Source organism: Aricia agestis, chromosome 16 (assembly GCF_905147365.1).
Source record: "Aricia agestis chromosome 16, ilAriAges1.1, whole genome shotgun sequence".
NCBI classification, from domain to species: domain Eukaryota; kingdom Metazoa; phylum Arthropoda; class Insecta; order Lepidoptera; family Lycaenidae; genus Aricia; species Aricia agestis.
Window position 1 is genome coordinate 8140435 of NC_056421.1, and position 17149 is coordinate 8157583.

At 34.7% G+C, this 17149-nt stretch overlaps 3 protein-coding genes across 3 annotated transcripts in view; all 3 read right to left on the reverse strand.

The window, feature by feature from the left end:
- Window positions 1–17149, reverse strand: part of LOC121734596 (semaphorin-2A-like) — a 394143-nt gene that overhangs the window by 337266 nt on the left and 39728 nt on the right. The gene's annotated exons all lie outside the window — the stretch shown is intronic.
- Window positions 8160–8935, reverse strand: LOC121735035 (uncharacterized oxidoreductase TM_0325-like). The gene has a single exon (XM_042125702.1). The coding sequence runs from the start codon at window positions 8922–8924 to the stop codon at window positions 8160–8162; it is 765 nt and encodes a 254-aa protein (XP_041981636.1). The 5' UTR covers window positions 8925–8935.
- LOC121734608 (uncharacterized oxidoreductase TM_0325-like) lies at window positions 11676–12512 on the reverse strand. The gene has a single exon (XM_042125194.1). It carries the CDS (start codon window positions 12457–12459, stop codon window positions 11701–11703), a length of 759 nt encoding a protein of 252 aa, XP_041981128.1. The 5' UTR covers window positions 12460–12512; the 3' UTR covers window positions 11676–11700.

The following is a 17149-nucleotide window of genomic DNA, read 5'->3' on the forward strand; positions in this document are numbered from 1 at the left end:
CGGCAGGACTGCACGGCAGTCCTGCCGTGAATGGGCCCTTTTAGCTATCTATTTTTGAAAAAAAATATATTCGTGAAAGCGGAAAAACACAATGACGGACAGTAGGTCGGCCAGGCTCCATATACGTGGGAGAGCCATGCTTCGACACGAATGGGCCGGCTCGACCGGAGAAATACCACGTTCTCACAGAAAACCGGCGTGAAACAGCGCTTGCGCTGTGTTTCGCCGAGTGAGTGAGTTTACCGGAGGCCCAATCACCTACCCTATTCCCTTCCCTACCCTCCCCTATTCCCTTCCCTACCCTCCCCTATTCCCTTCCCTTCTCTACCCTCCCCTATTCCCTTCCCTTCTCTACCCTCCCCTATTTCCTTCCCTTTCCTTCCTTACCCTCCCCTATTACCCTGTTCCCTCTTAAAAGGCCGGCAACGCACTTGCAGCTCTTCTGATGCTGCAAGTGTCCATGGGCGACGGAAGTTGCTTTCCATCAGGTGACCCGTTTGCTCGTTTGCCCCCTTTATTTCATTAAAAAAAAATTAAAAAAAAAAATCTTCATACCCCTAAAATTTTACAATAAATTATAATATTATGGAAATCACAGCTGTTCCTTAATTGAATTAAATGTTGAAACAATTGATTTGGACACACTATTAATATTCGTGACGTCACAAATCCTACAACAGCAGGTAGACCGCAATTGCATAATTAGTGCATGTTTGAAGAGCAAACTAAATTGTATTTGCACAAGACCAGATGCGTTATGTATGAGATCTATAGATATACGCTTAGAACGTGTGCATAATACCAATGTTGCAGGATAATATGTAGATCCAATTAGAATATTATGGCTGTTGGAATATAACTTTATTATAATGCTATTTCAATACGATTCGACATAATAAAAATTCGCTGCATGGTAAGTACAAAAATAAAAGTTAGTTTAAATGTTACTATCCCTTCACTGTTTTAACTGACTTTTGTGTTTGTGTAAACTTTTTTTTTGCAATACTGTTTGTATACTTTAGCTAGATTGTATCTTGCTAAAGTATACACTTTACTTTTACTTTAAGATATTATATTTTAGTAAAAGAAGTACAATAAAACCAACACAAATTCAAGCGCAAAAATTCTACACAATCCAAAACGCAACGCGGTGTCAAACTGTCGTAGCCAAAGTATTCTCTTATAATCTACACCGAAAATCTTGGCTAAAGTAAAAGCGAGGAAGAATTAAGGAGATTAAATAAATTACTCCCTCACTAAATAAACGCTAGAAGCCAAACATCTATTCATTTTGTGTAGTGCATTATTCTCTCGTGATTGCAGATCTTGGAAATAGTAGGAAATGAAAATTAATAGTGGTCGAGAGTATTTTTTCATGTCGGTTTGAGTACACGCCATTACTCCTACTTTTGGCGCGAAGCTCTCATTTATTATGTAAGTTAAAATCAGAAATTGAAGGAAAAAGGAGATAAGGGATATTTATGGTACAAAAATATTTCGTTTTCTGGTACTTATAATGCATAAATACATAGGTGACTTTTTCCACATTTACTCGCTCCCAGACTGCATTAGTACTATGAGATAATGCCTCCTCTATTTAATCACTCATATTACTAGTTACTACTAACGAAACAAAAATTAACACGGGGATTTCGCGACAAGCTCGAGCGAGTCAGATTTAGCTTGTATACGCTTCCGACATAAGCTTCCGATATGTGTCTAGTTATCATGGTAATAGAAATCAGATTTCTCACGTGGTGGATTAAAAAAAAGTTATTTTCGAATATTATTCAAATGTCATCGGATCTACGACATATTCCGAGAACTGTCAGAAAGTATTTAGACTACGCGATAAAATATATTCCGAACCTGAAAAGAAACGGAAATATATTGCATTGTTGTTAACTTTTGATAGCTGGCCGTTTAAATGTAAGTAGTATCGCTATATTTTTAAGCTACTACATAGTTTTTATCGCGGGTTTTGAGCACGGCAACCGAATCTAGAAATTCCGTAACGACACTGTCAGATTTTGGCACGGTGTTTGTGTGCGTGCGACTAGTATACGAATTATTGTTGCATAAGTTGATGAAAATGCTATGCCGCTTTATCGCGGCAGTCCCCGAGTGCCATAGGGCCACGCCACACCGGAATGGCAGCGGCGAGGCGAGCACTTTCAGTGTCATATGATTTTAAACCTTATCTTCATTATTGTAATAGTATCGCTTTTGCGGCCACGAGCGGCCACGGGAGGCCGTAGACTTCTCAAGCGATACTATGTATTACAATAACGAAGATGAAGTTTAATATCATATGACATTGAAAGTGCTCGCCTCGCCGCTGCCATTGCGGTGTAGCGCGGCCCATACGCATTTTTTATTATATTTTGCCTCATTTTTTCTCGTATCTGACTGACCCATAAAGAGTAAAGATGAGGAAGGATAATTATCTACTTTCTTGTGTTTACTCTACGCCTCGTTTTTCCTAATGACAATATGGGACAGTCTCTTATAAAAATAGTTCCTTTATAGACAAAACTTCATTTTGTCCGGTCGTTCATTATCTTCTGACAGATTTGGGGCCACCATCAATCTAATTAGTTAGGATAAGGAAAATATAAGAGCTGCTTAGTAAAACATTATTATGTTGAAGTAGTTATGACTAAATGGAGGACTGTGAACTTCTCATTTGTAAGTCATATTCTATTTTATTTCACTTTGATTTTATTGCAAAAAAATAATAAATATCAAATTAATCTGTCATTGTTTTATTTTAATTGCACTGTTTTACGTGAATTTTTAATTAGTAGCATTATACCTGTTCAATGTTCATATTGAATAGCACCAAATTAATTTGTCCTAATTTTTTTGTCTCCATGATTTGTACGTGAAATGTGGATGAGTTGGTAGCATTATAGCTATGCCGAATATCAGATAATAATATTAGACGAATCAATACTGCCGAGTGCCGTCATTAAATTGGAGATAATTAATTACACAAACTGTTAATTAAGATGCCACATAAACACATCTACCTGACAATAACATCAAAGGGATTTAGGATTTAAAAACATATTTCTTTAACCTCAATTCCAAGTTACATACTTACTTAGGAAGGTACCTATTATTTACGACTTTTATTGGTGTAATTCGTCCGTCAGTTTGCCCATTACAAAAAATTTTATAACTCCGCCAAAGAAGTTTTTGCATCAAAAATATAATAAAACTATATTATAACGCCCGCAACTCCGCTGCGCCAAAATTCGTTTTTCCGAGATAAAAATATCCTATGTCCTTTAACGGGACTCAACGTACTCGTATCTTAGTACGATATCGATTCAGCGATTTAGGTGTGAATAAGTATGTAACAGACAGACAGACATGTTTCGAATTTATAATATTAGTTTGGATATGGAAGTATGGATCGTCACTCAATTTAATTAAATTCAAATTCTTTATTAAGCATACAATAATATTATACAATGGTAATAAAAGCTAGGTAGCGTACATCACGTCGTCTAATCCCATGCTAAGTATAAACTTGTGTTATGGCAATCAGACAACGGATGCACGCCGAACAATTTTATTAAATGTACACTTTACTCAAAATCTTTTACCTCCTGGATTTTGAACGCTGTTTATATTTTCTTGAATATGCCGGTCTTTCGCTTGATGAAACACAAACTATGTCAGTGGGCTCAGCCGAAATTCTCGTCTTTGTTTGCAGTTGGAAACGAACTATCTGAGCGTTAATGGGTGCCCTGAGGCTCTTACATCCTGTATTAAAATATATTTGAGAATCTCCAATTACTTTCTTCCGTTCTAATGAATCGAAGTCGTTAAGATTGTCTTAAACAATGATGATTTACTATTTGATATTGATGGAAATGTTTCAATTATTTTTGTGTTCTGAAATTGTTGAGTAGATACGATTGTCTGTACCTAAGCAATTATATTCGAATTATGAAACCATTCAATAGTAATTTTATTTGGTACCGTGAAATTTTAATATTGTTCGTAAACACATAATAATTCTATATCTCTATCTAGAACTTTAACGAACGTAAGCGAAACGAACTGGAACAAACTGCACAAACAATTTTAAAAACACTACTTATGATAGAGCGGTAAAGCCGCCTCTTTTGGGTCGATAATTGATATTATTTTAGTAATTAGAGAAATAAAAAGAGTTTTTTTTTTAAGATACATGAAAACTCTACATGTAATCATTATTCTAGTGAGATAATTTTACATACACGTAGCTTATATTAATCAACAATTTGAGCCGCATAATGCACTCAACTCCCCATCACTCGTTGTGTACAACGTTTCATTTATCACAATTTGCCTCTCAAGTAATGGGTACTATGACGTCACAGCATTTCCGCGGTCCCGATTTGCATAATAACCGAACTACGTGCTCCACATTTTAGCATATTCAAAATTAAACCTTAACACCATGGCGGAGCAATCAAAACGCAATAATCACGAAATAGTTACCTTATCCCCCGACTAAAATACTCGCGTGGATGAAACATTTGAATACATTTGTAAGCTCAAAATTACTTGGCGGCATGTCTGTTTGATGAGTGTTATGTAAATATCATATGACGATAAATGACTGTTGTACAGCTGTAAATATTGTGACTTAATGTAGTTTATCTTTCATTTTAATATCGCAATTACGGCTAAGTTTGTCTAAAACATGTCTGGGCCCTAAATAATCTAAAATCTGACAAAGAAACTGACATTCTCTATCAGATTTTTGATTTTCGAAGGTAACTTTCTGCCCTAAGTAGTCCTGATAAGTTAAACAAAACATATCATTTATATTACAAAGTTAGCTTTAACATAATAAAAATTGTACACAATATTGAACCATTAATTACAAATGGATAAAACAAATCCATATTCTACACACTTTATAATATCAAAAACTCACCGTTTCCAACCAATAGTTAATTTCTTAATCGATAAGTAAACATTGGGAGTAAATCTCTTAGTGACACTTGGAGGAGGCAAAAACCTACAGGCAAACGCCCAATCATGACCTAATATTGGGCAATTCATCACCGACAGACCTTTGTGCCGCCATCAATCTCTGGCCTCGTCCTACTAATTATTGTCAATCTTGAAACTTTTCGCGTCCCCGAATTCTTTGCGATAATATAGAGCTATTTTTCCGTCGCACTATTGAAAATGTTTGTAACATTATAGGTTTACGCAGATATTGTATTTTAGTTGCTATCAATAAAAAATAAAAATGGATATTTTTAAATTTTTTTAATCACGCTAAAAGTAGAGAATGGCTTGTCCGATTTGGATAATTTAAGACTTGAAATGTTCAAGGAAGTCCAGGGATATAGTTAAGTGAAATAATAACATTCAATATTAATCAAATCAATTTGAAAGATTATTTTTCCGACCCAAATATCGACCAATAGAATTGCACCATTCGACGTCACGTGGTACAACCTACATGGTATTATACTGATAATTTTTTGAAAATTTTCTCTGGTAGTTGCTATATATAAAAGACAAACACGTCAAACTGACAGGTTGAATTCAATTGTGTCTCATGGTGCAATTATATTGGCCGACATTTGGGACGGAAAAATAATCCCCCGAATACCACACGAGCTTCAAAATTATCTGGCATTTCCCTCAAGGTTCCCTGCAAACAAATAAAGTCGTCAAGTTTTTCAGGAAAAATCACTCGCGCTTCGCGCTCGTGATTTTTTAACCTGAAAAACTTGAATCCTTCATTTGTTTGCAACGAACCTATCGGGAAATATCCGATAATTTTGAAGCTCTTGTGGTATTATAAGTGACAAATTATACTACTTGTATAAATTTTTTTGGTAAAGTTAAGATATAATACATAATATATTATGTCTGGTTGGACTCATGTTTTTTGTATTTAAAACATAAAGATTGCAGCTTTGTGTATTTTTTTATATTATGAAAAACAGTAGTTTTCATTTTCGTTGCTGCACCAAGCGAAAAGATCAGGTGCAACCTTTGATTACCATCTGAGTTCCGATATTCCCAGCAAATCCCACGTAACACAGTATAAACAGTATACAGTACACTTAACACTATCATCATACTATACGACTAGAATTGTGATTATACACAGATTAGCGTGATTTTGGTACGCTTAGCATGACCACTGTAGTAGGAAGTGTTTTTATGGCATGGCAACCATTTCTATGGCATTTCTATATCAGAAAGTGGCGGTAAGTAAATGCCTTAATTTCTCCCTAATTTGTGTAAATATCACTGTCTCTATTCATTCCCATTTCTACTTAGGTCATGTCTGGTACTTAATTTAAAAAAAAAAATATAATAATCAATGCAGTATGATCATGCGCGTACAACTTATCTCAAACTTATCGTGGTTGTCCCTACTAGCAATAAAGTCTATTTGACTTCACCAATACTTACACCAGCTTTTTATTTATGGCTATTTCTTAATGGAGGTAATTTTAAAGAAGAAGATACCAAGAGACCAGTTACTCTACTGTACAGTATTGTGTAGTCGGCACTTACAGGAGCATATAAAAATTGAAAAATGTGAGCGTCTCAAATCCCCTGAGGGTCGAGACTTGCACGTTCCGTGTCGTCTTGTCCCCTCAAATCTCGTAAACAATTGAACATTATTTACGCTGTACATTAAAGGATAAATGATTTTTATGCGATTATCACGTGGGCGAAGCAGGAACAAAAATATCCTTCTAAATTGAGTTGGAATGATTGTGATTTAGTAAAAGAAAATTTATTCAAAATTTCTTAGAAACGGTAGAATGACCTTGGGTGTGTGTTGATATAAAAAGTAGTAAAATGCATAACATTCTGGTATTTCAGGAAAAACAGATTGATTGTGAAATTTAAAATCAGCTTTAAGTTATATCTATCAAAATATAACATTTAACAATAATATAATATCTATAGGCAATATAGGTAACAATAAATTTATTGTCCGCAAATTTTTACCACTAAAGTTGTGTCAGTATAAAACAATCAGCCAGTAACATTTAGGAGATCATCATAACTTCCCATCAAACATAATAAACGTAGTTTGGTTTATCTTAACAAGTTTATTCGTGTACATGTAAACTTACGGGCCGCCGTCTGTTTCAATATTCGCATGTTCCACGAAACTCATTTACTTCAGCCATACATTCTTTTCTCTACAATATTACTTTCTTACGGGACAAAAATCTAAACTTATCGTGCATATAAATATAAACATACATTTGGACACTTTATTTTATTTTCATTTATTGGGCCTCCAAACAGTGTTATATAAATAGTTATAAAGAAAAGTATACATTTATAAGTTTTTTTTTATGAAATAAAGGGGCAAACGAGCAAACGGGTCACCTGATGCAAAGCAACTTCCGTCGCCCATGTACACTCGCAGCATCAGAAGAGCTGCAGGTGCGTTGCCGGCCTTTTAAGAGGGAATAGGGTAATAGGGGAGGGTAGGGATGGGAAGGGAAGGGAAAAGGGGAGGGTAGGGAAAGGATTAGGGTATAGGATTGGGCCTCCGGTAAACTCACTCACTCGGCGAAACACAGCGCAAGCGATGTTTCACGCCGGTTTTCTGTGAGAACGTGGTATTTCTCCAATCGAGCCGGCCGGAAAAAAAAAAATTACTAAATGTAAAACCAACGGCGGTGACCACAGATGAATAATTATTAGTATAGGACAAAATAGAGATCTTGAGAGCAGCACTTTATTATTTTGCTAGCAGTAATCTTTGTTACTTTCAAAATATGATACAAACACTCTTGTTATTAATAAAGTTACCAACAATATTCTTGTCGTTCGAACTGAAAAACTCTGCTTTATACTGAAGTCTGAACTTTATATTTTTTTTAGATAAGTAAACAGTTTCAGTAGTATTATGTTTAGATAGACTTTGTAGTGCAAAAATAAACAGTTTAGCCGTCGTTGTTGCGGCATGTTCGTTGCTTAAATATTTTCTGACGTCTATATTGTACACACAGTTTTGAATCTGATCGAGCGGATATTATTTTAATATCATAGATGCAATATTTTTTTTTCAAGTGTTAACTGGTAAAGAATAACATTAATAATATTTTATAAGGTGTGCCATGTACAGTTTAAGCAAACCTATTACTATAGTATGTATATCACTTTAACGATTCCCCATTGTCAATAACGAAGATGCTGCCTGTGATGCTTCGCGCACGATCACTCGCCAAGTACACAATTAAGTCAGCCACTTCATGACTTTCAGCCATTTTGCCAAGTGGTAATTTTGTGGCACAAAATTTGCTCATGACGCCTTGATCCTTTAGCCCAGCAGTTGATATGAAATCCGTTTTCGTCGCTCCTGGATTAACAGAATTCACCCGAACTCCGTACGGACCTAAATCCAAAGCCAGATATTTCGTAAAATGATCCATAGCTGCTTTTGACATGCCGTAGGCCAAAAATTTCAATTCCCCAATAGGTTTCATTCCCGCTACACTTGAAACGTTAACGATACTGCCTTTCGACTCGATTAGATACGGTACAGCCAAACTTGTCAAATGATAAGCAGATCTAATATTTGTGTTCATTGCTTTATCGTAGAATTCGACCCCATCAGTCACATCAGCCATCACTCCAACACCAGCGTTATTAACCAGAACATCAATTCGTCCGAATATATCAACAGTTTTAGTGACAATACTTTTAACTTCTATGTCATTAGTTATGTCTGCCTTGACGACCAATGCCTTGACTCCATGATTTTGTTCGCATTTTCGAGCAACATCTTCCAAGGCTTTGATATTTCTGCCGACGAGAACGATGCTTGCTAATTTTTCAGCGAAATAAAGACAGGCGTTTGCCCCAATCCCGGCGCTGGCTCCAGTGACAATCACTATTTTATTTTGAAACTCCATCGTCATGGAAGTCCATCACAGTACTGAACGTAAAACACCAGTATTTTACCTTGAAAGTTGTTTACAAGGAAGTAATTAAGGTTTTTGTTAGGGACATTGTGACCTTTGCTTGAATGGATAGAACGCCAATTCAATTGATACTATACTGTAATTACTAAGTAATTGTGTAACTCGATGGTTATTGAATAATTTTCTTTTGAATATTAATAAATAAAAAATAATTATTATCAGTTTGTTAAAATTTATTTTTTAACAAAACACTAAACTTAAGTATAATCTTATATCTTTAAACGAGCAATTCTTGTATTATCTATATAATATACTAGCGACCAGCCCCGGCTTCACACGGGTAAAAAATATAGCCTATGTCACTCACTGAAAAAATGATTAAAATCGATTCAGTAGTTTTTAATCTATACTAATATTATAAAGAGGTAAACTTTGTTTGTTTACTCATAGATCTTCTGCTACTACTCGACTAAGAGCTGACGACCAAATCAGTCATGTAGCTTCAGCTGTGTTAAAACTCCGTTAGCTACTTCCCTGAACAACCCTTTCTGATTATCTGCGTGCTGGCAGGCCGTGGGCGGTGGGTGTGGGAGTGGTGGGGTGGGGAAAAATGAAAAAAAATATGACTGTCTGTCTGACTGTATGACTCCAGGCTGTATCACAAGGACCGCTATAGAATAGACTTCTGAAATTTATATCTAGAGATAGACTTCTGAAATACGGAACCCTTCGTGCGTGAGTCCGTCTCGCACTTGGCCGGTTATTCTTTATTATCTATGTGAAAAAATTATAAATTAACATTTACCATCGCAAACACTATTAAGTTGCTGAAACTACATTTTTTTCCAATTTTTTCCCAACCCTACTACAGCCACACCCACCGCCCACGGCCTGCCAGCACGCAGATTATCAGAAAGGGTTGTTCAGGGAAGTAGCAAACGGAGTTTTAATACAGCTGAACCTACATTTTTTTTCTTTTTTTCCCCACCCCACTACTCCCACACCCACCGCCCACGGCCTGCCAGCACGCAGATTATCAGAAAGGGTTGTTCAGGGAAGTAGCTAACGGAGTTTTATTATGGGCGTTGGCCCACCAGCCACCACACATTCCAACCAATGTATCTCCTTTGGTTGTCGTTGTAAATTTCGAGAAGTTTCTTCAATTCCATTACTTATCAAGTCACCTTTTTAGGGTTCCGTACCCAAAGGGTAAAGACCCTGTTTAAACTAATATGTATTCTGTGCTATTACTAAGACTTCGTTGTCTGTCCGTCTGTCTGTCTCCAGGCTGTATCTCAAGAACCGTTATAGCTAGAGTTCTGAATTTTTTACAGATTGTGTATATCTGTTGCTGCTATAACAACAAACACTGAAAACAAAATAAAATCAATATTTAAGGGGGGCTCCCATACAAAAAACATATTTTTTTTTGCCATTTTGCTCGATATCAATAATGACAACAGGCAGGCAGTTGAAATTTTGACAGAATTCTTAATTATATGTGTACTTTAATAATTAATAATAAAATTAGAATATAATTAAAATTTAAGGGGGGCTCCCATACAAAAACACAACTTTTGGCCTATTTTTTCTCTATAACGGTACGGAACCCTTCGTGCGCGAGTCCGCTCGCACTTGGCCGATTTTATTATAAACATGGTATCAAATTTGGGCAATCTATACAACAAAAAAAGAATTTTGAAAATCTGACCACAAACAGCGAAGTAAACATTAACTCCTCCTTTTTTTAAAGTCGGTTAAAAAAAAGTATCTAAGATGTTGACCAGGGATGTAAGGTATCATCATGCCAAATTTCATTGAAATTGGTCCAGCGGATTCAGAGATTAGCCTGTACAAACAGACAAACAGATAAACAGACAAACAGACAGAGAAACAAAAATTTCAAAAATAGTTAAAATGTGTTCTATTACGCTTCTAACATGCCCCTGACTTATTTTTTCAAGTTTATTTTCAATGTACAAAAATTTTACCTCTACGATTTTATTATAAGTATAGAATATAGATAGATATAGATTATAAGTATAGATTAGCAGAAGTGCTTAGCTAGCATGATTCACAAAACATATTGTCAATCGTCAAATTGCCTCCATTGTTATGTATATCAGAGTATGTATTTAAAATCGAATTAAATACACGTTCAGTTAATCTGGTCGTCCAGAGTTCCCTCTTGCATTTGCCTTAACTATGTAATGTCGGTTCCGAAACGTACCATTTACATGAATGATTATTATTCAAGTTACATTCCCCAGGCAATTTTGGTCGCTTCTCTCCCGTGTGAAGGTACATTATCGCATGCTCGAATTCAATTTATACGTGCTTGGATCTATTTAGTCCGCGTTGAAGGCATTGTTCGCTAATATTGGTAAATGTTTGTAATACAGGCGTCAAATACACTTCGCTTTTATGTTTCCGAGATTAGGTTAACGTATATCTTGATTTTAGTTTCATGGTGATATTATTATTTATGAGTATGAGTAGTTTTTATTAGGATAATGGAAAAGAGCAACGAGCTTACAACTTTATTACATAAAACAGATCACATATTCCTACTTTTAACAGTATAAAAAATATAAAACATTTAGTAATTAGCAGATTTTCGCATGTTACTCACTAAAATTATAATTTTAAGTTTCGTAAATTTTTTTTTCAAGCAAAAAACTTAAGCTATTTTCATGAAAAAGAAAATGGTACAAAATTACGATAAAATAATAAAATCCAGTCTTCAACAATACATTTTTTTTGTAGAAAAAAATTACAAGAGAATTTCTCCGTTATCAATGACAATACAACTGCCAGTTATGCTGCGAGCTCGATCACTAGCTACATACAGAATTAGATCAGCAACTTCCTCGCTTTGACACATCTTGCGAAGCGGTAGCGTTGATTCACGTGATTTAAATATTTCTTCAGGATTTTCAAAGCCAGCTGTTTTCACGAATCCCGTTTTAGTTATACCGGGATTAACAGAATTCACACGCACCCCCTGTGGTCCAAGCTGCAAAGCCAAGTGTTTAGTAAAATTGTCCATCGCAGCCTTTGACATGTCGTACGCCAAAAACTTTACATCACCAATAGGTTTCATACCGCCAATACTAGACACGTTTACAATGTTTCCTTTAGACTTTAAGAGGTACGGTATGGCCAAACCCGTTAGAAGGTATGGTGCTCGGATGTTTATGCTCATAACTTTATCAAAGTGTTCGATTCCATCAGTGATGTCTGCTGTTATCGCCATACCAGCGTTGTTTATCAAAACATCGATCCGACCGAAAACTTTAATAGTTTCTGTAATAATGTTTTTGACATCTTCATCTCTGGTCAGTTCGGTCTTGATGACCAATGGCTTAATACCTCTGCTTTCTTGACACTTGCGAGCAATTTCCTCCAAAGCTGCAACGTTTCTGCCGACTACAACTAATTTGGCTGAATGCTGAGCGAACAATATAGCTGTATCTGCCCCAATTCCAGCACTTGCACCAGTTACTATCACAACACGATTCAAAAAGTCCATCTTGGTAGGTGTCTAAGAGTTAACTAAAGCAGTTTGTATCAGCAGTCTTGAAATAGCCTTCAATTATCGTCATATTTTCTTGTAATTATCGCATGAATAAAACTAATCAGTAATCATGGAATAATGTTTATATTATAAAGTTGTACGTTGCAGTGACTAGTTGACAAATAGCGAAGTAAGAAATGTTTACATTTATGTGAAATTATTATGCATTTACGACATTTGACGACGTCTGTGGCTCAGTGGTTGAGCGTGTTGGTAACTCAAGCCGGGGGTCGCGGGTTCGAATCCGGAACAAAAAGTTTTCAATGTTCCTGGGTCGTGGATGTGTATTAAATATATTGTGTATCATATAATAAAACTCTTAAATATATGTAAGTATAGTATATGTGTATCATATTATAATAAAAATCTTAAATATATGTATACTTAGTACAAAAGTATTAAATATAATTCCGTTGTCAGGTATCTGTAACACAAGTCCTTCAGATATTTACCACGGGGCCAGACTGGCGTGTCGTGGAGCGTCCATAGATATTATTATTTAATATTATATTTAAAAAATAATAAGCAAAAAACTTTTTTAAAAAAGCTTTTATTTAAATACTTAAAAAAGAAGAAAAAAAATTAAAAAAAATTCTAACTATTAAGTTATAACCTCAATTTATTATACAAATTGCATGACAATAAAAGCTTGTCACGTGATTTGTTAATAATAAACTAGTAAGTGCCAATTTAACTGAGTAAACTGATATTATATTTTTTATTTTATTAAAGTAACGACAAGCTTTTATTATAATGCAAATTTTATAATTTTATTATATAATTTCATTAAGGGGAAATTTATTTTCTTCTTTTTGAAGTATTTAAATAAAAGCTTTTTTTCAAAAACTTTTTTGCTTATAATTTATTTTTTGTTTTTTAGTTAAATCTCTGACTAGATTTCTTAAGTCTGCTTGATTGTAGTTTGTTTTGTTTCAAGAATTTGTTAAAATCTGACTAACTTAATTTAAGTTTTTAAGAAATCGTATTTAATTTTACGACTAAAAAATTAAATATCACTTAACAAAAATGACCGGATTCAACCAGGCATTTTCTAATGCCCGACTGGTTTTGACTTGACATAACAAGACACGACACGACACGTCACGTCATGTTACGATACGACACGATACAACACGTCACGGCACGACAGGACACGACATGACTTTTCAATTTACTCTCAATAAGCCTTTTTGTTTGATACCCATATTGCAGAAGTGCTTTAAAAATAACTATATTCCCCTATCTTAGATGAGCCGCTATATTGGATATAGAATGACATTACATTCGTTTCCGAGTTACTCTCAATGAGCCCTTTCATTTGATACCCATATTGCAGAAGTGCATTAAAAATAACTATACCTCTATCTTGGATGAGCCGCCATATTGGATGTAGCATGACATTACATTCGTTTTCGAGTTACTCTCAAAAAGCCCTTTCATTTAATATCCATATTGTAGAACTGCATAGAAAATAACTATTTCGCCATCTTGGATGGTCGGCCACATTGGATTTAGAGTGATGTCACAAACAATATCATGTATTGTCATCCAAACTAAACGTGCCTGCAAAATTTCAGCTCGATCGGTTAAATATATCTACTCCAAAATTGAGTTCCAAGATTTCACCCGAACATACATACTTACATACATACAGAGCAAGTTAAATAAAAGCTTTTAATTAATCATAAATGAAATAATGAATTTACTTTTATTGCATTTAAATAAATCCATTTATTCTTAACTTAAGACTATTTTTGTTTCAACAGAATACAAAAGAATTCGCAATATTTTAAAATCAATTTGTATAGAACGTTAGAAACTGGAACTCATTCGATATTTTTAATTAAACTTCGCAGGCGAAACCGCGAGATAAACCTAGCAAAAGCAATAAAAACTTTACATGACTTGTATTGACTGCAACGTTATCGGTTTCACATTTACATTGCAATTTTAATTGTCTTTTAATATTTTTAAACAACAAGATAACCGTGTATTTAGTAATATACATTACATTATTTACAAATACATAAAAGGTTAACAATAAACAAGAGGTGAAATAAAGAGATAAAACACAAAGAATAAAAGGGTAGGAATTAATCAGGGTCCCATTGAGAAAAAGGGCTCCCAGCAGGTGTCTCAAGTCGTACCGACGCAGTAGGTTTTAGAATTACACAATTTAACTTCTCGGTTTTTAAAGTAGGTAGTCCTTAAGAGGATTTGCATATTAAAAGGTACTTAATATGGATAAATGGACAAATGGCTTTCCTGATTGTAAGTGGCTAACGACGTCCAGATACAGGATTGAATTGCATTGCTAATGATCGGAAAGAAAAGACCACGGTATCTTCATATTTTCCAACTTATTTCAAGTCAACTTTAATGCCTGATATTTGTTATTATGTTTAAAATGACTCCACCAAATCGTATGCTTTTATGCTGCTTAAGCATAACATTTAGTGAAGACTAATGTGTCTAATAAAAATTACTGTGTAAATAATATACTTTATATAGTTAGTAAGTAGCTACATCGCATAGCTGAATTTTACCTCAATTAAAAAATTTACTGGTCAAAGAAACTAACACAGTATAAGGAAAATCAGTCTAAAATGGTCGCTTCCGAAGAAGCGTTTAACTCTTATTCCTTTGAGGAGCAAGATAAATGTGCCAAAACTCTCTCGATCTTGCCGCAATATAAATAACATACAGTACAGTACATCACAATAGACCACTCGAATCGGACGCAGTCGCAACATGATTTCAGATAACTTGAGGTAGCAAAAATACTATGATCATTGTATCACGTCACGTATGACTGGGTTACTCTAAGTTGCACGGCTGCGGACTTCTTAGTACCATTTTAAAAAAAAATCTTTTGCAAGGTCACAGACGTACCATCAAGTATCATTAATTATATCTTCACTGGTCAAGTTTTGATGCTCCAGCCAGTAAACCACAACTTTGTGATCGACAACGATGCAATCAGTAGCGTGACCAAAACATTAGGTTGCGTCATCTCGTGCAATTGGTGGTATAGCCTTCCTTGCTCTACTGTATACATGTTATACTGTCGTTGGCGTTGGCCACATTTCTCGCGGGAGCTGGTAGATTTAGGTGTTTCCGCTCCCGGCCGGGTGTACAAAAATCAACGGAATCCGAGAAGCCTTAACGGAAATTACTCGCGTACACAAGCACAACTGTTTATCTACTATAAAGATAAAAAAGATTTGATTTTTCTTTTGTACAATACGCCGAAGACTTCTCTTCAGAGTTACTATGATGGTATGAATCAAAATTGCCACCATAATGGCGAAACTGTCATGCACAATTGATCATGGTCAAACATAGACGAATATCTCTATACATTCATAATCACTTGTTTATGCCCACCATCAACTAACGTGGGCTATTAAAATAACACTACTATTAAATGGGCTAGACTACTTTTACCGTTTTAATAATAACTACTATTGGAATAGACAATAATAATTATATAAGCGTTATATTATGGCTGCATTTTATTGAATCATAATGTACCGTTCTAGGTTCCAGCGTGTAATTTTGAACAGAAATTCATTATCTATTAAACTAAATAAACACTTCTTTAGATGATTTTCACATTTAACCTTTACTGTACTTACAGAAAAATTTACAATAAGCTGTAGACCATATTTTGACTTTGTCTTTAAAAGAACTACTAAAATTTTATTATAGCTCAATTACCTGAACAGCGATTCTCCTTAAGTTCTTAATAACTAAAAAACTTCTTCTTGTTTCATACAAGATATGTCAAAAATAAATTGCGAAATTAACATAATATTACTTTGACTGTAAAAAGTTAGAAAATGAGGATACTTAAGCTTATTTTGAAATATGGCGTCCACCATCCATCAGACCCTCAAGGTCTCATGAATATTTATCACCATGGCCAGGATTATTTCAAAGTGGTGTATTCTGCGCATATTTTTTACCATCAATCGCGTATTCATTGCATATTATTAATGGTAGATAATACTTGACGTAATCATTGTTGAATGCATCTTGAAAGTGAACAATTTACATATTAAAAACAATTATAGAACCGTCTGTACATAATCTGGGCCTGTATCTGTATCTTATGTAATCATTTATAAATAATCGCTTTTAAGTATTTGTGTATCATAAAAAATACGTATTGAATTATGAAAGCAGTCATGTTCTTTAGATCATTTAGAAGAAGACTGCATTCAAAACTCATCAAAAAAATGTGGAGTAATACACAAATGCTTAACAGCGACCAAATAACATTTTTATACATGAAAGATTGTACCTCCATATCGAATCACTGCATAATAGGGTTAACCACCTACGAATAATAAAAACTAAGGAATCGTAACTCCCATACTATTACCGTAGCTATTACCGTTTTAAATTTGGTTCCTTTTGATCTGTCATGTAACGTCAGCCTAGTACCGCTCAAGGTCACCTAAATAATGCAAATGTACTGAAATGTGGACCTAAAGTTGGTACTACTAATATATTATATTCTGTGCCTAAAGTACACTTTTTTGACAAGTATTGTGGAGCATGTTTTTTGACGGAGTTACTATTCCTTAGTTTTTTTTATTCGTAGAGAACCGCAAACAAAAAATTGCTTACCGGAGAATAT